Here is a 26,400-nt window from a genome sequence, read left to right as displayed (position 1 = left end):
TACTTAGTAACCTCCTTTTTCATTTCCTTAGACATGCTCAACATGGATTTGTCCCTGAAGTCTTTAAAGTCCCTTATCAGTTTTAATAAATTCCAATTTGTATTACTTCCTGTCCATTTTCCCTTTCACCCCAAGTGTAATATATCGCTTTCTGCTGCAATTGCTACCTTCCCTTCACTACGGAAGTGGGTTTTTAGTCAAAGTTGTCCACCTCCTTGACTGTGGACTCCTGGCTTTTTAGCTGTCTAGTAAACTCCTCTTAAATAACTCCCAGTTTTCATTCCCATTTTTCTTTCTGAATTTCCTGCCATTAGTTTTGCTGAGAATTTTCCTCAGCTTTGGGCAATTACCCTTGTTGAAGCACTAAATATCTATCGATATTACTGGTTGGGAACTGTTCTCTGTTTGTGCATGTGAATGTAATCCGTTCCATTCTTTATTTTTCTCTCCTCTATCATATGCCTCCTTCTTTGTCTTTTCTCTTAACTCAACACTTTTCAGTCTGTCCGCATGTGGCAGCGTTTCCCATTCCCATAGCCTGTTTCAGAAATCCCCTTTCTATCTGCTCAATGCTTTATAGAGATTGGGTGCCCACAACTGAGCACATATCCAGAGCAGGTTATTCTCCAGCCTATTCCGTAGGCATCCAAACATTGTCACTGTCTGGTGAGTGCTGCAAATGAGCAGGTGTTTCCGTGGAGCTGCAATGAGTGAGGCTTTTTCCCTGGTGTGTGTCCTAGTTGGGATGTTTCCCCTGGCACATGACTTGGCAAAGGTTTCGTTTTTTACCACTCTCATATTTTGAGCAGCCGGGTAATGGGGAACTCCATACAGCATGGACACTTTTGCCTGGGTTTCTTCGTGTTAAGGAAGAATGAGGGATAAACTGCACCCATACACATTTTTCCTGCTGGTGCCCATGAAGGTTTCCCACACCATGACTTGTAGGAATCGTTGACCAACGGAGCACCATGAAATATGGAATTGGCATTAATAGGGTCAGTTGTTCATAATTTACTTCTCTGAATCATGTAAATCTCATTTTTCAGTGTGTGAAGAATGAACGATCTGCTTCACCCATGAGAACAGACTCCAGTAGTGCATGTAGTGTCTCATATTTACATTCTCTCTCCATCCAGGCATTTGTATTGCGACCATCACCCTAGACTCTGGGCACATACAAGAAATCAGGGGAACATACAGTACATATAAGACACACCACTCTACTTCAGAGTTGGACACCTTCTCCCCTACTCCATGTCAGATTCCAACACAACCGACTTCACCAACCCCTCCACCTTCCTCCTGCTGGGCATTCCTGAGGGGTTAAGAAGCTCTAATAACCTATTTGGCACCTGACCTGAAGGACCATTGAGGAAAGTAGATATTTTCAAATCTGGCGGGTGGGGCGGGGGAGGATTTCTTTGTGGCTCTCTTGCTTTGTTCCCTCTCCAGATGGAGGGAGAGACCAAGCAGGTACAACATCTCCTGAAAACATACCTGGAATGATCCATCTAAAATTATAGAAATTGTAAGTTAGGCAAGAAAATGTGTTAGGTTATCTTTTGTTTTGGCTTGTGAATTTTCCTATGCTACAAAGGTAATTTTATTCCTGTTTTTCTAACTGTGAAGCTGAGGCAGAGGGGAATCTTCTGTGTTTCAAATCTTTTTATTACCCTGTAAAGTTACCTTTCATCCTGATTTTGCAGGTGTGATTCTTTTACTTTTTGGTTTCCAAAGAAAGTTCTTCTTTTAAGAACCTGATTGATTTTCAGTGTCCTGAGGACAAAGGGTCTGGTCTGTGCTCACATTGCTAACCAATTGGTTGGTATATTACTCTCAAGCCTCCCCAGGAAATGGGGGTGAAGAGGCTTGGGGGGACATTTTGGGGGGATAAGGATTCCAAGTGACCCATCCCTGAATTTTTGTATAAATCACTTATTGGTGTAGGGATACCGTCCAAGGACTAGGAAAGGAATCTGTGCCTTGGGGAAGTTTTTAACCTAAGCTGGTAGAATATAAGCTTAGGAGGTCTTTCATGCAGGTCCCCACATCTGTACCCCAGAGTTCAGAGTGTGTGGAGGGGAACCCTGACAGTGTAGCCAGCCAGCCCCCTTGACTTTGAACCCCCTTAAATTGTGTTCGATGAAAGCATCTTCCAGAAATTCTTCCAGGTCTAGATCCACAAAGGAATTCATGTAAATACTGAATTTAGGCTCCACGGCCATTTTCAAACCCCGGCTCATCTGCTGTCCAACCATGTAGGAGCCTAAGATTCCACCAGTAGCCTGCACAAAGTAACCTGAAAGCTGACGCTGCTTCACAGCTAACGAGCTGCTCAGAGTCTTTGCTCAGGCCTCAATTCTGGTGGGTTTCTCCAACGAGATGTTCCTCTCACCCATCTGCCCCGCAAACCCGCTCTGTTAGGGGTTCTCTGACCATGCCTCCTGGATGGGGCTTTGCAGGTCATGAATGTATGTGTGTATGTCTCTGTGTGTGTGTGTACACATGGGTCCATGTGTGTCCATGTACGTCCATGCGTGTGTGTGTGCGCGCGCGCATGTGTGTGTGTATGTGCATGTGGATCCATGTTTGTGGGTGTGCGCTCATGGTCTGTGATACTTCTTACTACAGACCCAGGCCACAGAATACTATTAATATTATTAGAATAGGTTTTTTTCTGGAGGTTCCCAAGGCATGCCACTGAGTGTGTACAGGACTAGCAAGGTGCAAGCACTGCCAAATTCAAGTACCTTTAGGAGTAAAGGGATTTCAGCACTGGAATGTTTAAGATTGCCTTTAATGTCAACAACATCAGGCACCCAGGCAGACAGGTGAGTGTTGCCCACTGCCAAGTAACCCAGGGAGGAAGGGGGGAATTACAAGAGGCTCGACTTAAATGTATACCCCAATCTAAAATAACATTGTAAGAGAACCAAAAAGTGTTACCGTAGCTGAACAACAAAGTAAAAGAAGCAGTGAGAGGAATTATTTAAGCTCAGTACCAATGTGGACACAAGAACAAATGGATATAAACTGGCCACCAGGAAATTTAGACTAGAAATTAGACAAAGGTTTCTAACCATCAGAGGAGTGAAGTTTTGGAATAGCCTTCCAAGGGAAGCAGTGGGGGCAAAAGATCTATCTGGCTTTAAAATTAAACTCGATAAGTTTATGGAGGAGATGGTATGATGGGATAACATGGTTTTGGTAACTAAATATTCATGGTAAATAGGCCCAATGGCCTGTATGGGATATTAGATGGGGTGGGATCTGAGTTAGACAGGAAAGAATTTTCTGTAGTATCTGGCTGATGAATCTTGCCCATATGCTCAGGGTTCAGCTGATCGCCATATTTGGGGTCAGGAAGGAATTTTCCTCCAGGGCAAATTGGAAGAGGCCCTGGAGGTTTTTCACCTTCCTCTGTAGCATAGGGCACTGGTCACTTGCTGGAGGATACTCTGCTCCTTGAAGTCTTTAAACTATGACTTGAGGACTTCAATAGCACAGATATAGGTGAGAGGTTTATCGCAGGAGTGGTGGGTGAAATTCTGTGGCCTGCGTTGTGCAGGAGGTCAGACTAGATGATCATAATGGTCCCTTCTGACTTAAATATCTATGAATCTATGAGAGGCAAAAAGGCTTCATTTAAATAGTGGAATTTAAATCCTATTGAGGAAAATCGAAAGGAGCATAAACTCTGGCAAATGAAGTTTAAGAGTATAATTTGGGAGGTTAAAAAAAGAATTTGAAGAACAGTTAGCCAAAGACTCAGAAAGTAATAGCAAAAAGAGTTGAAAGGAGAAGGAACTACTAGGATGATAATATGGGATATGATATGATACCAGATATGCTGGTGTGAACGTTCTGGTTGAGAAAAGGCTCCAGTAGTCCATGTAGTGTCTCATATTTACATTCTCTCTCCATCCAGGCATTTGTATTGCGACCATCACCCTAGACTCTGGGCACATACAAGAAATCAGGGGAACGTACAGTACATATAAGACACACCACTCTACTTCAGAGTTGGACACCTTCTCCCCTACTCCATGTCAGAGTCCAACACAACCGACTTCACCAACCCCTCCACCTTCCTCCTGCTGGGCATTCCTGAGGGGTTAAGAAGCTCTAATAACCTATTTGGCCCCTGACCTGAAGGACCACTGAGGAAAGTAGACACTTTCAAATCTGGCGGGTGGGGCGGGGGAGGATTTGTTTGTGGCTCTCTTGCTTTGTTCCCTCTCCAGATGGAGGGAGAGACCAAGCAGGTACAACATCTCCTGAAAACATACCTGGAATGATCCATCTAAAATTATAGAAATTGTAGGTAAGGCAAGGAAATGTGTTAGGTTATCTTTTGTTTTGGCTTGTGAATTTTCCTATGCTACAAAGGTAGCATTTTCAAACCCCGGCTCATCTGCTGTCCAACCGTGTAGGAGCCTAAGATTCCACCAGTAGCCTGCACAAAGTAACCTGAATGCTGACACTGCTCCACAGCGAACGAGCTGCTCAGAGTCTTTGCTCAGGCCTCAATTCTGGTGGGTTTCTCCAACGAGATGTTCCTCTCACCCATCTGCCCCGCAAACCCGCTCTGTTAGGGGTTCTCTGACCATGCCTCCTGGATGGCGCCTTGCAGGTCATGAATGTATGTGTGCATGTCTCTGTGTGTGTGTGTGTGTGTACACATGGGTCCATGTGTGTCCATGTACGTCCATGCGTGTGTGTGTGTGTGCGTGTGGATCCATGTTTGTGGGTGTGCACTCATGGATCCATGTGTGTGCGTGTGTGCGCATGTCAAGTTGCAATGGGGGAGGTTTAGATTGGATATTAGGAAAAACTTTTTCACTAAGAGGGTGGTGAAACACTGGAATGCGTTACCTAGGGAGGTGGTAGAATCTCCTTCCTTAGAGGTTTTTAAGGTCAGGCTTGACAAAGCCCTGGCTGGGATGATTTAACTGGGAATTGGTCCTGCTTCGAGCAGGGGGTTGGACTAGATGACCTTCTGGGGTCCCTTCCAACCCTGATATTCTATGATTCTATGATTCTATGTCGGACCATGTACATGTGTTTTCATTTGCGTCTGTTTGTCTGCATCCCCAGAAAGTAGGGAGGAGGGGTTTTGATTCATTAGGAACTGGGGAAAGGGGGAAGGCTATACAGGAAGGCTGGGCTCTACCAAAATGAAAATGGAACCAGATTGCTGGCACTTGAAATTAAGAGGGTCATAGAGCAGTTTTTAAACTAAGTGATGCAGGAAACCTGAGAGGTGCAGAGGAGCATGTGTTTCAGACAGAGACATCCCTGAGGGGAGGATCTGTTAATGGAGATTCTCTAGGTCCTAGTGAGGAGGAGAGGAAGGAAGATGGTAAAATACAGGTAGGATCTGATGACAAAGAGTCAAAGGAAAAAGAGTCCCATTCAATTACATACTGTAAGGGCAGACAGCTAAAAAGTGACAATTTTTACAGTGCTTATCCATGTCAGCAGGGTCTGAAGGAATGCTTCCCTGACAGCTAGCTGGGAGGAGGAAGAGACCCTGGGTGTGTTTATGTAAATGCAGTTTGCTCCTGCTTTGCTTAGATTTGCTAGCTAGTCAGCAGATGGAGAGGGTGTTTTGCTCATTGTAATCAACTTAGCTGATATTGGTTTACGAATTATGTTAGTACTGAATTCAGGGATAGTGAAATATGGTAACCAATGGGTAATTGTTTTGGGAACACAGAAAAGCAGGACTGTGCTTAATCTGTTCCAAAGCGAGGGTGTTCATGGTTAGCAGAAAGGACTTTTTAAGCAGGGGGGCTCCACTGTTAGAGCTCTGTGAGAGTAAGAAGCTTAGGGGCAGGCATTCTGGTCAGAAAATTGCAGGGTCTCCCCAGGGGCATTACCTAGACTGGTTTGACTTGTTTTCTCAACTGTTCAAAGAATAGAGCTAAATAGGCTCTGAGTATTGCCTCTCAGAGGGGCCTCGGGGGTGGTGTGTAAATTTCCAAGGTTCCTGGGTAGAGGCTCAAGTCGGTTCTGTGTTGGATAGAGGGAAAGGAACACCTAGATATTGAACCCGGCCGTGGTTGCTGCTGGCTCCACCTGGCAGAAGGGTTATATATACAAATGCTAGAAATCTAAATAATAAGACGGTTCAACTAGGGTGCCTTACATTCAAGGAGGATATCGATAGAATCGGCATGACAAAAACTTGGTGGAATGAGACTGATCAGTGGTACACGGTGATACCAGGGTACGAAATATATTGGAAGGACAGAAGAGGTCATGCTGGTGGAGATGTGGCATTATATGTGAAAGAAAGAATAGAATCTAATGAAGTACAATTTGGAAATTAACCAAACTGGACCACAGAATCTCTCTGGCTAGTAATTTGATACTCGAATAATAAGAATATAGCAGTAGGGATATATCACCGACCACTTGGCCAGGATGGTGATAGTGACTGTGAAATGCTCAGGGAGATTTGAGAGGCTGTTAAAATAATTTAAAAAAAAACACAAAACCCTTAATAATAATGGGGGATTTCAACTATCCCCATATTGACTGGGTACAAGTCACCTGAGGATGGGATGCAGAAATAAAGTTTCTTGACACCTCAAATGACTGCTTCTTGGAGCAGCTAATCAGGGAACCCACAACGGGAGAGTCAATTACTGAATTAGTCCTATGTGGAGCACAGGATCTGGTCCAAGAGGTGAATATAGCTGAAGCACTTGGTAATAAGGACCATAATCTAATTCAATTTAACATCCCTGTGGTGGGGAAAACACCACAGCAGCCAAACACTGTACTATTTAATTTCACAAAGGGGAATGACACTAAAATGAAGAAGTTAGATAAAAAGAAATTGAAAAGAACAGGACGAAAAGTGAAATCCTGCAAGCTGCATGGAAACTACTTAATAGAGTGTAGGCTCCTTTTACTAGACTGGCCTCTGAACTTTATTGGGAGTGTACCAGCTGGGAAGATCCTGTCTGATGCCTTGGGGAAAGAGTGACACTCTCCCTCTTCCAGGAATCTTAGAATCACAGGAAGTGCAGAGGGAGCACGTGGTGGGCTCCCTTTTCAGAAGAGGAGTGAGATTGCTTGTGTGGAGCTCTGTCCACACACGGAGCTGCTGCTAGGAAGCCAAGAGAGGCTGCTAAGAGCCCGCTGGGGATCTGATCGAGCGGGGAGCCTCAGAGGCTGTTGGTGGCTTCCCTGGAGCCAGGGCAGAGACTGTCGCTGTGCCTGGAGCCGAATGAGGTGGGCCTGCAGTGGAGGAACTGTGAGTAACCCCCACCCTTGTTGGGAAAGCGCAGGCAAGGGAAGGGGCACCGCAGAGAGACTGAGTCTGAGGAGAGGCAGCTTGATCTTCCCACCAAATTAGGACGCAGAGCGGCTAACATTTGGTGGGGCCAGCTCCAATCGTCAGAGGGGTTAAGCAGCTTGTTGCCATGGCTGGACTGATACACAGATCCAACAGAGCGCTGTTTCAAGGTGCAGATCTCCAAGGACGCCCATGCAAGCAAATATCTAGGACTCTGCAATCCAGAGTATACACTCCAGGGTGGGGTACATGGAGGCAGTGTAAATGCCATTTAAGTAAGTTTCATGTATCACTATAGCCCATGTTTGTTAATTGATTTTATTCAACTGATTTTATTCATAAACTCCTGGCAAATGAAGTTTAAGGGTATAATTAGGAAGGTTAAAAAAAGAATTTGAAGAACAGCTAGCCAAAGACTCAGAAAGTAATAGCAAAAAAAGTTGCGAGGAGAAGGGACTTCTAGGATGAACCATCCTGGGCACTCTAAGAAGAATTCTGTGCTGAGTAAAGTACTTGCTCAGAAGGAGAAACAGAGTCATCCTCTGGGCCAGGCAGGACAGATTGGAAATGTTAAAGTAGGCTGAAGACAGTTTTTCCTCCTTGGAGAGGGAAGATCCTTGATGAACGCTGCTGGGTACCGTGAAACACCAATGGATCTCGAGCCCTTCTAGACCATATATCTGGAGCAAGCCAAACTAATAGGCTCCAGCCAGGCAATTTACTGACTAATGCCATCAAAGGAAGAGTGCTGGTGAGTCTTCTAATCTCACGTGTGAAGTCTGTGGGGTTGCATTCTCAGAATAGAACTGCAGAGGTACACTGGGATAAGGAAGTGGTTCCTTGGGTGAAGGTAACATTTGAAGAGAATGGAAATGAGCTGTGGGTGAGAAGGAGGGAGAAGTGAGTACAAGTTACTTTTCCTCTAAAGATGTGGCGGGAGACTGCCTGTTCCAGTTCAAGCCTCGCTCCAAGGGCTGGTTCCTGCACAGGGGGCTAACTGAGGGTGCTTCCAGAAAAGCGTCAAGGAGTCTTTTCTAAGGATGAGGTGATCAATTTCAATGACTGTGTCAAAGGTGTCCGTGACAGCCCAAAGAGAGCCATTGAAGTTGCTCTCAGTAAAACTAAAGATGCAGCCCAAAGTAGGAAAAGGACTTGTGATCGCAAGTCCAGTGGGGCTCTCATAAGCTGTGGTAAGCAGGTAGCAGTTTGAAACCATAGATGCTGGGTCATAATAAAATACAAGGGAAGTGGGAGTCAAATGCCCACATTGTGGTCACTCACAATAATCCTGCCCTGCCAGTTTACACTATCCAGCCTGAATGTGGAGGTCCTGAGAGAGTGGTCCATGGGGACCAGCTAAAACATTGGACTTTTAGTCCAGCCAGGGCACACAGGAGTTGCAGAGCATCATGTCCGGAGGAGACTGAAACCAATGGGGCAAATGCAAACCCTGATGAAAATAGACTGATCCCTCAAATTGACCTGGTGTTACCTGGGGACAAGGGAAACAGAAAATATGGGTAATGAACCACCAGTCTTAAGAAAGTCCCAGAGAACTACTAAGGGTGTCCTGATCATTAAACTTAGAGATGATCATGTTATTGGTTCTATGTAGTCTTTAGTGAATATTATCTATAGTATAAAGAATTGGACAGGGGATGTTAAGTATGATAAATGTACTTTTATTCATTGCAAATGTATTTTTTTAATATATAAATGTTGATAATATGGGGCCCAAATATGCTGGTGTGAAGATTCTGGCTGTGGCAGAATTATAGTAAGGAGGGATGTAAATTACTGGCCGCTCACTAAAATTCAGTGAGGATTTTTGATTGGCCCTTTCCTAAAGGAAGGGGAAGGGTCCAAACCAGCCCCCAGAGTCAGTGAGGAGAGGCCAACATTAGCTGTCAGCCTGATTGACAGGGCAGGCAGACCAGGGAGGAAGTCTGGAGGTCAGGAGGTTCCCATCCTCTGTGTGAGCTGGGCCTGACTGGGCAGAGCTGAGCAGAGACAGGCCGGCCAGAACCAGAACCAGAGAAGTAGCCCAGGGCGTTGAGCTGGGAGCAGAGCTGCAGCAGCCCGAAGCAGAGGGGCCAGAGAAGCAGCCCAGGGAGCTGGAGGCCGAGAAGCAGCAGCAGCGCTGGGGCTGGGGCTGGGGCTGGGGCTGGGTGCAGTGTACAGTTGGGGAGAGCAAGGAAGACCCTGGGCAGAGGGACCAGCACAGGGAAATACCCCTCCTCAAGAGGCCTTGCAGGCCAGAATTGGAGGGGAATCGTAAATCTGTTGGGTGAGGATGGTGCTGTGGAGAGGGGCCCTACCACCTAAAGCCTGAGACATATGGCCACTGACAAGCGTCTGACCCACAGCACCCCTGCAGCACAGCCAGGGCCTGGGCAAGAGGCCTGGGACATGGGAGGGACAGACTGTGAACTGCCCTGACACTCCAGAGACGGCTGGTTTTGGTGTTCCTGTAGAAGAGGGGGTTCTATGTTTTTCTTTATCCTTTCCATATTTCCTATTTTTGTTTGTTTTTTTTTCGCTTGGTGTTCATTTTTAAAAATATGGTTGGCTTCATTGTGAGGGCTGAGAATGATCCTTGCAGGCAGGAGGATCTCCAGCCGGCCTTGCACCAATCCCTGAAACGCAGGGGGAAGTCACAGAAGTTGCGAGCCCACCAGTAGACCAGGATGTTCTGCCTCCCGGTTACCCTCCACTCCTTCAAAACAGCCCTTATGGCCCAGACGATGAGATGGAAGTCTCCCAGTGCTGGAGAGGGAGCTTCACCTTATGCTTGAAACCACAGGTGTCCACCAGAAAATGGTGTAGCTCATCCCTCAGCACAGTGGGGGACAGGGTTGCGGACCCATGATCATCATCTCGCTGGGCCCCTGTTACGACCCTGTGGCCCATGGAGATGGGCAAAGAGGGGGCAGACCACTGGTGCGGCGATTGTACCTGTGGCTCTGTGCAACCCGTCTCTGTGCCCGGAAAGGGATAGAGAGGTGGAGGGAAGAGAGCAGCTCCCAAAGAGTCAGGGAGAGGAGACAAAAAAAAACGCCCCCTGAGGTTAGTCCAAGGACAGGGGAAATGACACAACCCCTGAGTGGCAGCAGTATAGAAGATGAAGGGAAAGAAATGAGGGATGTGACAGGGGCAGAGGTGGGGCTGGGGCCAGGAACGGGATTAGGAGCAGGGGCAGAAGTTTGACTAGGAAGCCCAGCAGCAAAGCCAAAGGGATGCAACACCTCTTGACTGGGTCCAGGGGCTGAGGGGATGGTGACAGGAGGGGAGACCGCAATGACTCTGGGCCCAGAGACCACATGGAACTCTACAACCAAGGTGTGGGACATGATGGCATCTGTGATGGGGCCCTGAACTGGGAGGAAAGACGGCCACCCCTCCTCTGAAGGGGGCGCAGCCATGGGCACGCGGCGCAGCTGCTTGGCACAGGTCATCACCACAAGGGTCTTGGCAGCAGATGGATGAATTCATGTGTGCCCCAAGTTTCAAAGATTAAAACTGTGGATGTGATGTGTATCGGAGCAGTCACCCTGCTCTGGCTCAGCCAAGGTTAAAGCCAGCCCTTGGCGAGGGCTGGGGCTGAGGAGCCAATCAGAAAAGGCTGAGAGGCAGCCAATGAGGGCCAGGCTGGGCCCTATAAAAAGGCTGCAGAGCCAGAAGGCAGGAGTCTCTCTCCAGCCTTGGAGGGGGAAGGGCCTAGCTTGGCAACTCCCCAGGCTGAGGCCTTGGATAAAGCCCCAAGCAGGTACTGGGGCTGCAGAGGTGTAGTGTGGGGAAAGGAAGAGGCAGCTGGTCCAACCCCCTTGCCAATCATGAGTGGCCTTTACGCACTGCAGTTAGCCCCAGTGAGTGGGGGCTGGATGACAACTGGCAATAGCCATGGAGGCAAGGTGGGTGTAGAGGGCTCAGGTTTCCCCTGGGAGCGGAGACCCAATGAGTGGGGGTACTGCAGTGGGCAGAACCCCAGGGTAAGGGGCACCAGGGTCCGGGAGGGACATGGGGGCCTGAGGCAGGTGAGACACTGGCCAGCAGGGGGGCACTCCAAAGCTGGAGTTGAGCTAATTCCCTGGACAACCAGCAGGAGGCGCCGCGCCGGTGAGTCTTCACTTCGTTACAGGATGGCTTCTCTCTCTGATGATTTTGAGCAAACAGAGGCATCTAGTCTGAATAAACTACAGACACAGGGGTTTAAACATGGTGAGAAAGAGGGTTCCATTTTACCTCATTCCTCTCATTCACAACCCAAATCTCCTGTGAAAAGAGATGAGTCCAGAAGGTGCAACCATTATAATTCCTCTGATCACCTGAGGAATAAACGCCCTGTGCTGGGAGGAAGCAGGTAGTCCTTGGGAATGCTTTCACCTGAGCACAGAAGTCCCTCGGGTGCCTGTCACTTATCACACTGGGTTTGTGAAATTAGCCTCTGAACATCTAGGCATGAAGCACATCAAGGCTGTCGACATCAACGGCAGGGAACAACTTGGGTGGGAAGTTACAGGGACAGAAATTTCTGTGGGTAGCAGGGGTATAGTGCAAGAAGGTGACACGCTGCCAGAACAGATTTCTGAGCTTTTATTAGTAGGAGGATACACAATCCTTATGCCTTTGGCTAAAGTGCACATAGAAACTGATAGTTTTGAAGCTGTATTATCAGTGAGGGTAGCAGACCATAACCCTATTGATATGCTAATTGGCAACGATTTCTTCTGTGTAGCTCAGGCTGAGAAAGTGTCCACCCTCAGAAAGAAAGAGTGTTCCGCTGGGGCCCTAATGGAAAAGCAAAAATTGCTAGGAACTGCTGAAGGAATGAAAGAGAGTCTCCTTGGTTCCTCTGCACCAAAAGTACAGGCACAAGATGGAGTCCTGTGTCACATGAGCTGATCACATGCCTCTGCATGTTTCAGTGAGTCACAGGAGGGACCATAAACTATATTCTAGCCAGAATGTCCCCAGGTAAGTCCATCAGGTGTGGATAAGTTTCTTCCATGGCACATGCTGTTCATTGTTGGGCCATCCACTTGAATAGTCCCTTCACATTGTGCTGGATACACTGGATGTAAACTGCCTTGTGGGATTTACCACAGGAGCAAACACATAGTCAATATTCGTAAATGCAAATAAAAATACGAGACGTGCATACAGATAAGAAAATCATATTCAGCAAACTGTAGCTTTATATTGACACCTCACATGACCTATTGTTACAAGATTTGTTGCAAATATATAACAGATGTATCTCCCCCTGCTGTAACCCACTACACCCCACTCCCCTCCCAGAGCTGAGATACATCCCAGGAGTCCTGACGGGGTCTCTCCCTCCACAGAGGTAGAAGCAAAGTAAGAATAAACATTAAAATTTTAACACTAACCAGTGTCCCTTAGGTGACTTCCCACAAGATGTGAGAACATGTCACTTTTAGCGGTGACTAGGTCCACTATTTATTTATTTTCCAGATATATATTGTCATAAATATAAAGGGAAAAGTAAACACATTTAAAATCCCTCCTGGCCAGAGGAATAACCCTTTCACCTCTAAAGGGTTAAGAAGCTAGGATAACCTCGCTGGCACCAGAGGAAAATGACCAATGAGGAGACCAGATATTTTCAAAAGCTGGGGGGAGCGAGAAACAAAGGGTCTGGGTCCGTCTGTGTAATGCTTTTGCCAGGAACAGAACAGGAATGGAGTCTTAGAACTTGGTAAGTAATCTAGCTAGATCTGTGTTAGATTCTGATTTCTTTAAATGGCTGAGAAAATAAGCTGTGCTGAATGGAATGTCTTTTTGTAACTTAAGGTTTTGCCTAGAGGGATTCTCTATGTTTTGAATGTAATTACCCTGTAAGGTATTGACCATCCTGATTTTACAGAGGTGATACTTTTTCCAAACAACTCTTTCCCAGTAACCGGTTAAACATTTGGTGGTGGCAGCGAAAGTCCAAGGGTAAAGGGTAAAATAGTTTGTACCTTGGGGAAGTTTTAACCTAAGCTGGTAAAAGTAAGCTTAGGAGGTTTTCATGCACGTTCCTACATCTGCACCCTAGAGTTCAGAGTGGGGAAGGAACCTTGACATATGAGGTAGAAAATGTTCGAGCAACTGGCAATGGGAGGGGAAGACGGGAGCAAGTTACAGGGGTAGGGCCTTGGGGAGAAAACACACAGCACGGGTGGAGCCTTGACAGAACAGATGGGGCAAGATTGCCATTTCAGGAGTCCAACTACCAGCAATTGGAAAGGTGGCAACCCAGTGAATTGCACATAGACTGAGTCCCCAGTTTATCATGCTGACACAGCACAGTAAGGACAGGAAAGGGTTTAATGTCTCTTGACTGTCCAGAGTAGCAGCCGTGTTAGTCTGTATCTGCAAAAAGAAAAGGAGGACTTGTGGCACTTTAGAGACAAACAAATTTATTTGAGCATAAGCATTCGTGAGCTACAGCTCACTTCATCGGATGCATTCAATAAATGATTCAGGGAAGAGGGCCCAGCACCATGCACCAGCCAGCTCTGCACGGACCTCAGTCTGAGAAAACATTTAGGTCCCTTTAGGAGTAAAGAGTCGGAGCAGCCTGCCCCGGATTTGTTTGGTCCTCACCCCGTAGATGATGGGGTGGAGCAAGGGGGGCACCAGGAGATACACATTGGCAATGAGAACAAGGAAGTGCAGTGGCACATTATGGCCAAACCGGTGCGTGAGAGAGGAGAAGAAATCTGGCGTATACAAAGCTAAGATGGCACAAAGGTGAGAGATGCAGGTCCCAAAAGTTTTGAGTCGGGCATCCTTTGTGGGGAGGCGGAAGATGGCCCGGAGGATCTGAGTATAGGACACAGTGATGAAAAACACGTCCATTCCAATCTCAGAGAAAAGATCAAATAGGCCGTAGTAACTACTGATGCGGATGTCAGCACAGGCCAGGTTCACCACAGCTATGTGCTCACAATAGGTGTGGGGGATGACGTTGGTTCTGCAATATGGCCACCCCCTCGCCAGGAAGGGGTAGGGTAATGAGAGTATTCCACTGCGCAGCAGCACGGCCAGACCGATCTTGGCCACAACAGAGTTTGTCAGGATGCTGGAATGTCTCAGGGGATGGCAGATGGCCACATAGCGATCCAAAGCCATGGCCACGAGGATTCCAGACTCCATTGCTGAGAAGCAGTGAAGGACGTACATCTGGGTGAGGCAGGCACTGAAACTGATCTCCCTGGTATTGAACCAGAAGATACTCAGCATTTTGGGCAGGGTGGATGTGGACATGACCAGGTCAGTGATGGCCAGCATGCAGAGGAAATAGTACATGGGCCCATGGAGGCTTTGCTCCATCTTTACAATGAACAGGATGGTGAAGTTCCCCAAGACAGCTATGGTGTACATTGTGCAGAAGGGGATGGAGATCCAGATGTGGGCTGCCTCCAAGCCAGGAATGCCAAGCAGGATGAAGGTGGAGGGGTTGTAGAAATTGGTTGTGTTGGAATCTGACATGGAATAGGGGAGAAGGTGTCCAACTCTGAGGCGGAAGGCTGTTTCCTGCATGTACCGAACGTTCCCCTCACTTTCTGTGTGTGCCCAGGATGCCTGGATGGAGAGAGAATGTTAATCTGAGATATTACACGCACTACTGGAGGCAGTTCTCATGGGTGAAGCAGATTGTTCGCTCTTCACTCACTGAAAAATGACATTTGAATTATTCAGAGAAAACAACTATGAACAATGACCATATTAAAGCCAATTCCAAATTTTATGGGGCTCCCTGTGTTAATAAGTCTGACACTTAGTGGTGGGGGAACCTTAAGAGGCACCAGCAGGAAACACAAGTGTGGATACTGGTTATCCATCATTATTCCTTAATGCAATGAGAGGCAGCATAGGGACTCCATGCTGTAGGAGTTCCCCATTCATCAAGTGGCTTGATATGTGAGAGTGGAAAAAACCAAACTTTTGTAAGACATATGCCAGGAGAAACATCCCAATTAGAACATACATCAGGGAAAAGACCTGGGCGCCATTGACAGCAGCTCAAGAGAAACACCTCCTGATTCAGAGCAGTGGACAAAACAAAAGCAATCTTCAGATCACTAAGATATGGGATGGAGAATACCATGTTCTGGATATGTGCTCAGTTTTGGTCACCCAGTCTCCATGCAGGATATAGCATATCTAAAAGGGATTTCCAAGACAGGCTCTGAGAATGGGGGAGGCTGCCATATGCAAACAGACAGAAAAGTCACAGCTACGCCCCCTGATACCTGACACCAGGCAGAAAAGTCTGGGACTCTTTCGTTTACAGAAGAGACAAAGAAGGGAACATATGAGAGAGGAGAGGAAAATAAAAAATGATACTGATTTATGTTCCAATGGACAAAGAGAGAACAGTTCCCAACCAGTACTATCTAGAGACACTGAGTGCTCCAAGAGGACTAATTCCCCAAAGCTGAAGAAAACTGTCAGCAAAATTGATTGGAGGAAAAATTATACAGAAAAATATGAATGAAAATAGGTCGTTCTTTTTCAGAAAAAGTCATGATTCCACAGTAAACAAAATGAACAACTTTGGGTAAAAATCCACTTCAGTGGCAACGGGAAGGCAGCAATTAGGGGGGGAAAGAATATGTAGCAAAGGGGGAAAAGGGAAACCAGAGAGCCAAGAATATCAATTTTCATAACTTTCCATTTGTAAGGGACATTAAAGACATCAGGGAAAACGCCACGTTTGGCAGGGCTAAGGATAACAAAAAAGGAGGTTATTAAGTATGTTAACAACAAGAGAAATCACAGAAAAATGTTATGGCAATTCCTGTGTTAAATGTCAAGTATTAAAAAATAAAGGGAAAGTGCTTTTTATAAAAGATTTGACAAGGTTAAAAAACAATGGAAAAGCTGGTCTGGGATTAGTTTTTTTTAAAAAAAGTGTAGATATGTAATTAATGCCAGTCAACAACAGGGTTTATACAAAGCAGATCTTGTCAAATAAACCTGATTTCACCCTTTTTGGAGAGTACACATTTGTGGATCAAGGGAACACATGTGGTGGATCAAGGGAACCATGCAGAGGCAATGGACCTTGATTTCTCAGAGGCATTTGATTTAGTGGAGGAAAATATTGAGTTAAAAAAATTAACACCCTACAATATCAGTAGAGAACATGCAAAATGGACTGAAAACTGGCTAAGTGACGGATCTCAGAAAGCTGTTGTTGATAGGCCTTCGTCAGTGAACGGGGCTGTTTGTAGTCAAGTTCTGCAGGGATCGGTTCTATGCCTGAGGCTATTCAATACTTTCATGAATGATCTGGAAGGAAATAGAAGATCACTGCAGATAAAATTTTCGGATGACCCAAAGATTGGCAGAGTGGTTGCAATGAGGTGGCCAGGGCAGGCATACCGATTGATTTGGAGCACTTGGAATGTGGGGCCCATGCAAACAAAATGTTTTAATAAGTCAAATGCAGAATCCTTGGAACAGGGAATGCAGGCCCGACCCACAGACGACAGCACTGTATTATGGAATGCAAGGACCCGGAAAAGGATTTAGGGGACATTGTGGACAGCCAACTCATCTTGAGAGCCCAGTGAGATGCTGTAGCATAAAGGGATGATGGGGTCCTCGGATACATAAACAGGGGAGAAGTGAGTTGGAGCAGGGGAAGGATTTTACCTCTGCAGATGTATAGACTTTGAAGATGTATATCTCTATAGCTTATCAAAAAGATGATCAGGCGGAAACTTTCATGGGGAGAAATCCATGCCTAGTAATGGCTCTGTAATCTACCAGAGAAAGGCTAATCAAGACTGAAGGGCTGGAAGCTGAAGCCAGGCAAATTCTAGCTATAAATTAGGGCCACATATTTAGCAATGAGGGTGATTAATCATTGAGACACACTGAGAAGGGAAGTAGTGGATTCTCCAAGTCCCCATGTTGGCAGATCGAGACTGGATGCTTTTCTGCTTCAGTAGTCTACACCAGGGTTAGGATGATATAGCTACTCTCTGGGGTGTGGATTTTTTTGCTGTTTCAAAAAAGGCAAATGCAATGTTAGGTTATATGAGCAGAGGTATAACATGGCAGTCACAGTACGTGACTCCCACCTATGTCTGAGCTATTGAAGTCCTCAAATCATGGTTTAAAGACTTCAAGGAGCAGAGAATCCTCCAGCAAGTGACCCCTGCCCATGCTACAGAGGAAGGCGAAAACCTCCAGGGCCTTTCCAATCTGCCTGGAGGAAAATTCCTTCCGACCCCAGATACGGCGATCAGCTAAACCCTGAGCATATGGGCAAGATTCATCAGCCAGATACTACAGAAATTCTTTCCTGGGTAACTCAGATCCCACCCCATCTAATATCCATCACAGGCCGTTTGGGTCTATTTACCATGAATATTTAATTACCAAAACCATAAAGAAAGGAGTACTTGTGTCACGTTAGAGACTAACCAGTTTATTTAAGCGTAAAGCTTTCGTGAGCTACAGCTCACTTCATCAGATGCATCCAATGAAGTGAGCTGTAGCTCACGAAAGCTTTATGCTGAAATAAATTGGTTAGTCTCTAAGTGCCACCAGTACTCCTTTTCTTTTGCGAATACAGTACTAACATGGCTAACATCTGAAGGATCCCCTCTGCCACTGAAATGCAGCCACCTCAGGGCGGTAGTCACTCAGGCAGGAGGACCAGGGGTGCCCAGAAAGAGTTACATTTTGGCCAGTGATTCTTTAGCAGACTCATCACCTATGGGAAGGGCCCTGGGATGTGTCATGGTTGTGCAGAGCGGAAAGGACCCCAGACGTCTCTCTATCCCATTCATGTCCACGTTGCTCGGTGTTTGTCGAGCAGGTGATCTCCTCAGCAAGAAATGGGTACCTGTGAATTCTGAGACGGAAGCATCTTCCCTGGGAATCCCCCTCAGGTAGCCGTGTCCCAAACCTCTCTCAACCCAGCATCTGCAGCAACATGCCACACCGAGAGCCCATCCAAGGGTGTGCACCGTTTATAATATAGCTCTGTGCAATCCCAGTTGGGGTTCGCTCAGCCTCGAGGGGAGAAGAGAGCATCTGAAAGTAACAGGCTGCAAAGAAGCATGTCTCTTCTTCTGTGCTAATTATTCAGCTTTAGGAGAAAACATTCATTAAGGGACTGTCCCAAAGGGAGATGAGAGCTCCTGGGCTCTGTGCTGAGTGAGAGAAGAATTGGCTGTTTGTGTATTTATGTCTATTTATAAAATATAGTTGATTTGAAAGAAATAAGGGATAATTGCCTTGATGGATGGATAGATAGATAGATAGGAGACAGACAGATCTGGAAAAAGGTGATCGAGGGGAGGACATGAGCATTTTCTGCTGTTTGGTATGGGCTCAGAGATCAGTAAATCTCATGTGCCAGAGGTAAACTCCTTCCCCTACTCCAACTCACCACTCCCCTGTGTATGCATCCAAGCCCTTTTGGCCACAGCATCGCACTGGGAGCTCAGGTGACGTGGTTATCCACAGTGATCACTTAGTGCTTTTTCAGGGTCTCTGCGTTCCATAATACAGTGCCCTGGTCTGTGGTCGGGCCTGCATTCCCTGTTCCAAGAGGATTCACTTTGCATTTGTCTTTATTAAAACATGTTGTTTGCATGGGGCCCAGCTCACCAAATGTTCCAGATCAAATCATAGAATCATAGAATATCAGGGTTGGAAGGGACCTCAGAAGGTATCTAGTCCAACCCCCTGCTCGAAGCAGGACCAATTCCCAGTTAAATCATCCCAGCCAGGGCTTTGTCAAGCCTGACCTTAAAAACCTCTAAGGAAGGAGATTCTACCACCTCCCTAGGTAACGCATTCCAGTGTTTCACCACCCTCTTAGTGAAAAAGCTTTTCCTAATATCCAATCTAAACCTCCCCCATTGCAACTTGAGACCATTACTCCTCGTTCTGTCGTCTGCTACCATTGAGAACAGTCTAGAGCCATCCTCTTTGGAACCCCCTTTCAGGTAGTTGAAAGCAGCTATCAAATCCCCCCTCATTCTTCTCTTCTGCAGACTAAACAATCCCAGCTCCCTCAGCCTCTCCTCATAAGTCATGTGCTCTAGACCCCTAATCATTTTTGTTGCCCTTCGCTGGACTCTCTCCAATTTATCCACATCCTTCTTGTAGTGTGGGGCCCAAAACTGGACACAGTACTCCAGATGAGGCCTCACCAGTGTCGAATAGAGGGGAACGATCACGTCCCTCGATCTGCTTGCTATGCCCCTACTTATACATCCCAAAATGCCATTGGCCTTCTTGGCAACAAGGGCACACTGCTGACTCATATCCAGCTTCTCGTCCACTGTCACCCCTAGGTCCTTTTCCACAGAACTGCTGCCCTAGCCATTCGGTCCCTAGTCTGTAGCGGTGCATTGGATTCTTCCATCCTAAGTGGCAGGACCCTGCACTTATCCTTATTGAACCTCATCAGATTTCTTTTGGCCCAATCCTCCACTTTGTCTAGGTCCTTCTGTATCCTATCCCTACTGCCACCGTATCTACCACTCCTCCTAGTTTAGTATCATCCGCAAATTTGCTGAGAGTGCAATCCACACCATCCTCCAGATCATTTATGAAGATATGAACAAAACCGGCCCCAGGACCGACACCCTGGGGCACTCCACTTGACACCGGCTGCCAACTATGTTATGCCCTGCCCCAGCCGCCTCATTGCAACCACTCTGCCAGCCTTTTGGGACATTTGCTTCTTTTATCTGCAGTGATTTCCTCTTTCCTTCCAGATCCTTGATTAAAATACTGAACAGCATCTCGGCCTAGACATGAGCCCTGCAGAACCCCACTAGAACAGCCCCATTCACTGACAATGGCCATTGACAGCGGGTTTCCGTTATCCGCCAGCCAGTTTTCAGTCCATTTTACGTGTGCTCCACTGATATTGAAGCGTTTTCCTTTTATTATCGGAATGTTTCCCCTGCTAAATCAAGTGCCTCAGAGAAAGCAATTTTACTGCATCTGTGCAGTTCCCTTGATCAACCAAACCTGTATTCTCTTTAAACAATGACATTGGGGGTTTTTTGACAACACCTGTTTTCCATAAACCAAGTTGTTGACTGCTATTAATTATATTCCTGGACTTTTTCAAAACTAATCCCAGACCACTCTTTCCATTGTTTCCTAACCTTGTCAAATCTTTTTTTTAAAACTTTCCCTTTGTAAAACAACCTTTACATTTCACACAGTACTGCCCTGTACTTGCCTTTTCTTTTTTGTTTGCTCTGCTGCTGCCTGATTGCACACTTCTGCTTCCCCGTGAGCTGCGTGGTCACTGTTCAGTTCATACCTCTGGTGTTCACAACTCTAATTTTCTACTATCGATGCTCCTTAACACCCTCCCAGATAGCTAACGGCCTGGAACGCATTTCATTGTGTCAGGTGATACGAGTGTCATACTGCTTCTTTCCGAATGCAGGAAAAAAATGGAACATATTTACCTTTTCTGCAACATTAACAAGTTTCCTTTCTCTGTCTAGTAATTGGCCTAAATCTTTTCAAGGATTTCTTCGGATGTTAATATACTTAGTAACCTCCTTTTTCATTTCCTTAGACATGCTCAACATGGATTTGTCCCTGAAGTCTTTAAAGTCCCTTATCAGTTTTAATAAATTCCAATTTGTATTACTTCCTGTCCATTTTCCCTTTCACCCCAAGTGTAATATATCGCTTTCTGCTGCAATTGCTACCTTCCCTTCACTACGGAAGTGGGTTTTTAGTCAAAGTTGTCCACCTCCTTGACTGTGGACTCCTGGCTTTTTAGCTGTCTAATAAACTCCTCTTAAATAACTCCCAGTTTTCATTCCCATTTTTCTTTCTGAATTTCCTGCCATTAGTTTAGCTGAGAATTTTCCTCAGCTTTGGGCAATTACCCTTGTTGAAGCACCTAAATATCTATCGATATACTGGTTGGAACTGTTCCCTCTGTTTGTGCATGTGCATGTAATCCGTTCCATTCTTTATTTTTTCTCTCCTCTATCATATGCCTCCTTCTTTGTCTTTTTCTCTTAACTCAACACTTTTTCAGTCTGTCCGCATGTTGGCAGCGTTTCCCCATTCCCCATAGCCTGTTCAGAAATCCCCTTTCCTATCTGCTCAATGCTTTATAGAGATTGGGTGTCCCACAACTGAGCACATATCCAGAGCAGGTATTCTCAGCCTATTGCGTAGGCATCCAAACATTGTCACTGTCTGGTGCAGGCTGCAAATGAGCAGGTGTTTCCGTGGAGCTGCAATGAGTGAGGCTTTTTCCCTGGTGGTGTCCTAGTTGGGATGTTTCCCCCCTGGCACATGACTTGGCAAAGGTTTCGTTTTTTTACCACTCTCATATTTTGAGCAGCCGGGTAATGGGGAACTCCATACAGCATGGCACTTTTGCCGGGTTTCTTCGTGTAAGGAAGAATGAGGGATAAACTGCACCCATACACATTTTTCCTGCTGGTGCCCATGAAGGTTTCCCGCACCATGACTTGTAGGAATCGTTGACCAATGGAGCACCATGAAATATGGAATTGGCATTAATAGGGTCAGTTGTTCATAATTTACTTCTCTGAATCATGTAAATCTCATTTTTCAGTGTGTGAAGAATGAACGATCTGCTTCACCCATGAGAACAGACTCCAGTAGTGCATGTAGTGTCTCATATTTACATTCTCTCTCCATCCAGGCATTTGTATTGCGACCATCACCCTAGACTCTGGGCACATACAAGAAATCAGGGGAACATACAGTACATATAAGACACACCACTCTACTTCAGAGTTGGACACCTTCTCCCCTACTCCATGTCAGATTCCAACACAACCGACTTCACCAACCCCTCCACCTTCCTCCTCCTGGGCATTCCTGAGGGGTTAAGAAGCTCTAATAACCTATTTGGCACCTGACCTGAAGGACCATTGAGGAAAGTAGATATTTTCAAATCTGGCGGGTGGGGCGGGGGAGGATTTGTTTGTGGCTCTCTTGCTTTGTTCCCTCTCCAGATGGAGGGAAGACCAAGCAGGTACAACATCTCCTGAAAACATACCTGGAATGATCCATCTAAAATTATAGAAATTGTAAGTTAGGCAAGAAAATGTGTTAGGTTATCTTTTGTTTTGGCTTGTGAATTTTCCTATGCTACAAAGGTAATTTTATTCCTGTTTTTCTAACTGTGAAGCTGAGCCAGAGGGGAATCTTCTGTGTTTCAAATCTTTTTATTACCCTGTAAAGTTACCTTTCATCCTGATTTTGCAGGTGTGATTCTTTTACTTTTTGGTTTCCAAAGAAAGTTCTTCTTTTAAGAACCTGATTGATTTTCAGTGTCCTGAGGACAAAGGGTCTGGTCTGTGCTCACATTGCTAACCAATTGGTTGGTATATTACTCTCAAGCCTCCCCAGGAAATGGGGGTGAAGAGGCTTGGGGGGACATTTTGGGGGGATAAGGATTCCAAGTGACCCATCCCTGAATTTTTGTATAAATCACTTATTGGTGTAGGGATACCGTCCAAGGGCTAGGAAAGGAATCTGTGCCTTGGGGAAGTTTTTAACCTAAGCTGGTAGAATATAAGCTTAGGAGGTCTTTCATGCAGGTCCCCACATCTGTACCCCAGAGTTCAGAGTGTGTGGAGGGGAACCCTGACAGTGTAGCCAGCAGCCCCCTTGACTTTGAACGACCTTAAATTGTGTTTGATGAAAGCATCTTCCAGAAATTCTTCCAGGTCTAGATCCACAAAGGAATTCATGTAAATACTGAATTTAGGCTCCACGGCCATTTTCAAACCCCGGCTCATCTGCTGTCCAACCATGTAGGAGCCTAAGATTCCACCAGTAGCCTGCACAAAGTAACCTGAAAGCTGACGCTGCTTCACAGCGAACGAGCTGCTCAGAGTCTTTGCTCAGGCCTCAATTCTGGTGGGTTTCTCCAACGAGATGTTCCTCTCACCCATCTGCCCCGCAAATCCGCTCTGTTAGGGGTTCTCTGACCATGCCTCCTGGATGGGGCCTTGCAGCTCATGAATGTATGTGTGCATGTCTCTGTGTGTGTGTGTACACATGGGTCCATGTGTGTCCATGTATGTCCATGCGTGTGTGTGCGCGCGCGCGTGTGTGTGTATGTGCATGTGGATCCATGTTTGTGGGTGTGCGCTCATGGTCTGTGATACTTGTTACTACAGACCCAGGCCACAGAATACTATTAATATTATTAGAATAGGTTTATTTCTGGAGGTTCCCAAGGCATGCCACTGAGTGTGTACAGGACTAGCAAGGTGCAAGCACTGCCAAATTCAAGTACCTTTAGGAGTAAAGGGATTTCAGCACTGGAATGTTTAAGATTGCCTTTAATGTCAACAACATCAGGCACCCAGGCAGACAGGTGAGTGTTGCCCGCTCCCAAGTAACCCAGGGAGGAAGGGGGGAATTACAAGAGGCTTGACTTAAATGTATACCCCAATCTAAAATAACATTGTAAGAGAACGAAAAGTGTCACCGTAGCTGAACAACAAAGTAAAAGAAGCAGTGAGAGGAATTATTTAAGCTCAGTACCAATGTGGACACAAGAACAAATGGATATAAACTGGCCACCAGGAAATTTAGACTAGAAATTAGACAAAGGTTTCTAACCATCAGAGGAGTGAAGTTTTGGAATAGCCTTCCAAGGGAAGCAGTGGGGGCAAAAGATCTATCTGGCTTTAAGATTAAACTCGATGTGTTTATGGAGGAGATTGTATGATGGATAACATGGTTTTGGTAACTAAATATTCATGGTAAATAGGCCCAATGGCCTGTGATGGGATATTAGATGGGGTGGGATCTGAGTTAGACAGGAAAGAGTTTTCTGTAGTATCTGGCTGATGAATCTTGCCCATATGCTCAGGGTTCAGCTGATCGCCATATTTGGGGTCAGGAAGGAATTTTCCTCCAGGGCAGATTGGAAGAGGCCCTGGAGGTTTTTCACCTTCCTCTGTAGCATGGGGCACTGGTCACTTGCTGGAGGATACTCTGCTCCTTGAAGTCTTTAAACTACGACTTGAGGACTTCAATAGCACAGATATAGGTGAGAGGTTTATCGCAGGAGTGGTGGGTGAAATTCTGTGGCCTGCGTCGTGCAGGAGGTCAGACTAGATGATCATAATGGTCCCTTCTGACCTAAATATCTATGTATCTATGAGAGGCAAAAAGGCTTCATTTAAATAGTGGAATTTAAATCCTATTGAGGAAAATCGAAAGGAGCATAAACTCTGGCAAATGAAGTTTAAGAGTATGGGGCAAAGATATGCTGGTGTGAACGTTCTGGTTGTGGTAAAATTTTAGTAAGGAGGAATGTATATTACTGGCCACTCACTTAAATTCAGTGAGGATTTTTGGTTGGCCCTTTCCTAGTCCCAAAAGGAACGGGAAGGGTCCAAACCAGTCCCCAGAGTCAGTGAGGAGAGGCCAACATTACCTGTCAGCCTGATTGACAGGGCAGGCAGACCAGGGAGGAAGTCTGGAGGTCAGGAGGTTCCCATCGTCTGTGTGAGCTGGGCCTGCCTGGGACAGAGCGGGGTTGAGCTAAGGAGACAGCAGGGGCCTGGGCAGAGCTGAGCAGAGACAGGCCGGCCAGAACCAGAACCAGAGAAGTAGCCCAGGGAGTTGAGCTGGGCGCAGAGCTGCAGCAGCCCGAAGCAGAGGGGCCAGAGAAGCAGCCCAGGGAGCTGGAGGCCGAGCAGCAGCAGTGCTGGGGCTGGGGCTGGGGCTGGGTGCAGTGTACAGTTGGGGAGAGCAAGGAAGACCCTGGGCAGAGGGACAAGCGCAGGGAAATACCCCTAGTCAAGAGGCCTTGCAGGCCAGAATTGGAGGGGAATCGTAAATCTGTTGGGTGAGGATGATGCTGTGGAGAGGGGCCCTACCACCTAAAGCCTGAGACATATGGCCACTGACAGAGCAAGTGTCCCACCCACAGCACCCCTGCAGCACAGCCAGGGCCTGGGCAAGAGGCCTGGGACATGGGAGGGACAGACTGTGAACTGCCCTGACGCTCCAGAGACGGCTGGTTTTGGTGTTCCTGTAAAAGAGGGGGTTCTATGTTTTTCTTTATCCTTTCCATATTTCCTCTTTTTTTTTTCAGTTGGTGTTCATTTTTGAAAATATGGTTGGCTTCATTGTGAGGGCTGAGAATGATCCTTGCAGGCAGGAGGATCCCCAGCCGGCCTTGCACCGATCCCTGAAACGCAGGGGGAAGTCACAGAAGTTGCGAGCCCACCAGTAGACCAGGATGTTCTGCCTCCCGGTTACCCTCCACTCCTCCAAAACAGCCCTCATGGCCCAGACGATGAGATGGAAGCCTCCCCAGTGCTGGAGAGGGAGCTTCACCTATGTTTGAAATCACAGGTGTCCACCAGAAATGGGTGAAGCTCATCCCGCAGCACGGTGGGGGACAGGGTTTGCGGACCCATGATCATCATCTCGCTGGGCCCCTGTTACCACCCTGTGGCCCATGGAGATGGGCAAAGAGGGGGCAGACCACTGGTGCGGCGATTGTAACTGTGGCTCTGTGCAACCCGTCTCTGTGCCCGGAAAGTGATAGGGAGGGATACGGAGGGAAGAGAGCAGCTCCTAAAGAGTCAGGGAAGGGAGACAAAAAAAAAACACCCCCTGAGGTTAGTCCAAGGACAGGGGAAATGACACAAACCCCTGAGTGGCAGCAGTTATAGAAGTGAAAGGAAAGAAATGAGGAATGTGACAGGGGCAGGAGTGGGGCTGGGGCCAGGAACGGGATTAGGAGGCAGGGGCAGAAGTTTGACTGGGAAGCCCAGCAGCAAAGCCAAAGGGATGGACACCTCTTGACTGGGTCCAGGGTCTGAGGGGATGGTAAACAGGAGGGAGAGACCTCAATGACTCTGGGCCAGAGACCACATGGAACTCTACAACCAAGGTGTGGGACATGATGGCATCTGTGATGGGGCCCTGAACTGGGAGGGAAGACGGCCACCCCTCGTCTGAAGGGGGCGCACCCATGGGCTCGCGGCGCAGCTGCTTGGCACAGGTCATCACCACAAGGGTCTTGGCGGCAGATGGATGAATTCATGTCTGCC

The 26,400-nt window shown here is 46.8% G+C and overlaps 1 protein-coding gene across 1 annotated transcript; it reads right to left on the bottom strand.

Annotated features, from left to right (window-relative positions):
- Positions 1-13,864: 13,864 nt before the first annotated feature.
- LOC119565144 (olfactory receptor 52E4-like) lies at positions 13,865-14,818 on the bottom strand. The gene has a single exon (XM_037889577.1). It carries the CDS (start codon positions 14,810-14,812, stop codon positions 13,865-13,867), a length of 948 nt encoding a protein of 315 aa, XP_037745505.1. The 5' UTR covers positions 14,813-14,818.
- Between the last annotated feature and the right edge of the window lie 11,582 nt (positions 14,819-26,400).

This window comes from Chelonia mydas, chromosome 1, assembly GCF_015237465.2.
Source record: "Chelonia mydas isolate rCheMyd1 chromosome 1, rCheMyd1.pri.v2, whole genome shotgun sequence".
NCBI lineage: Eukaryota > Metazoa > Chordata > Testudines > Cheloniidae > Chelonia > Chelonia mydas.
This window is presented reverse-complemented; position numbering and strand designations above follow the sequence as displayed.

Excerpts from the sequence above, each read along its gene's own strand:
- LOC119565144 (XM_037889577.1), bottom strand. The coding sequence starts at position 14,812 with ATGTCAGATTCCAACACAACCAATTTCTACAACCCCTCCACCTTCATC.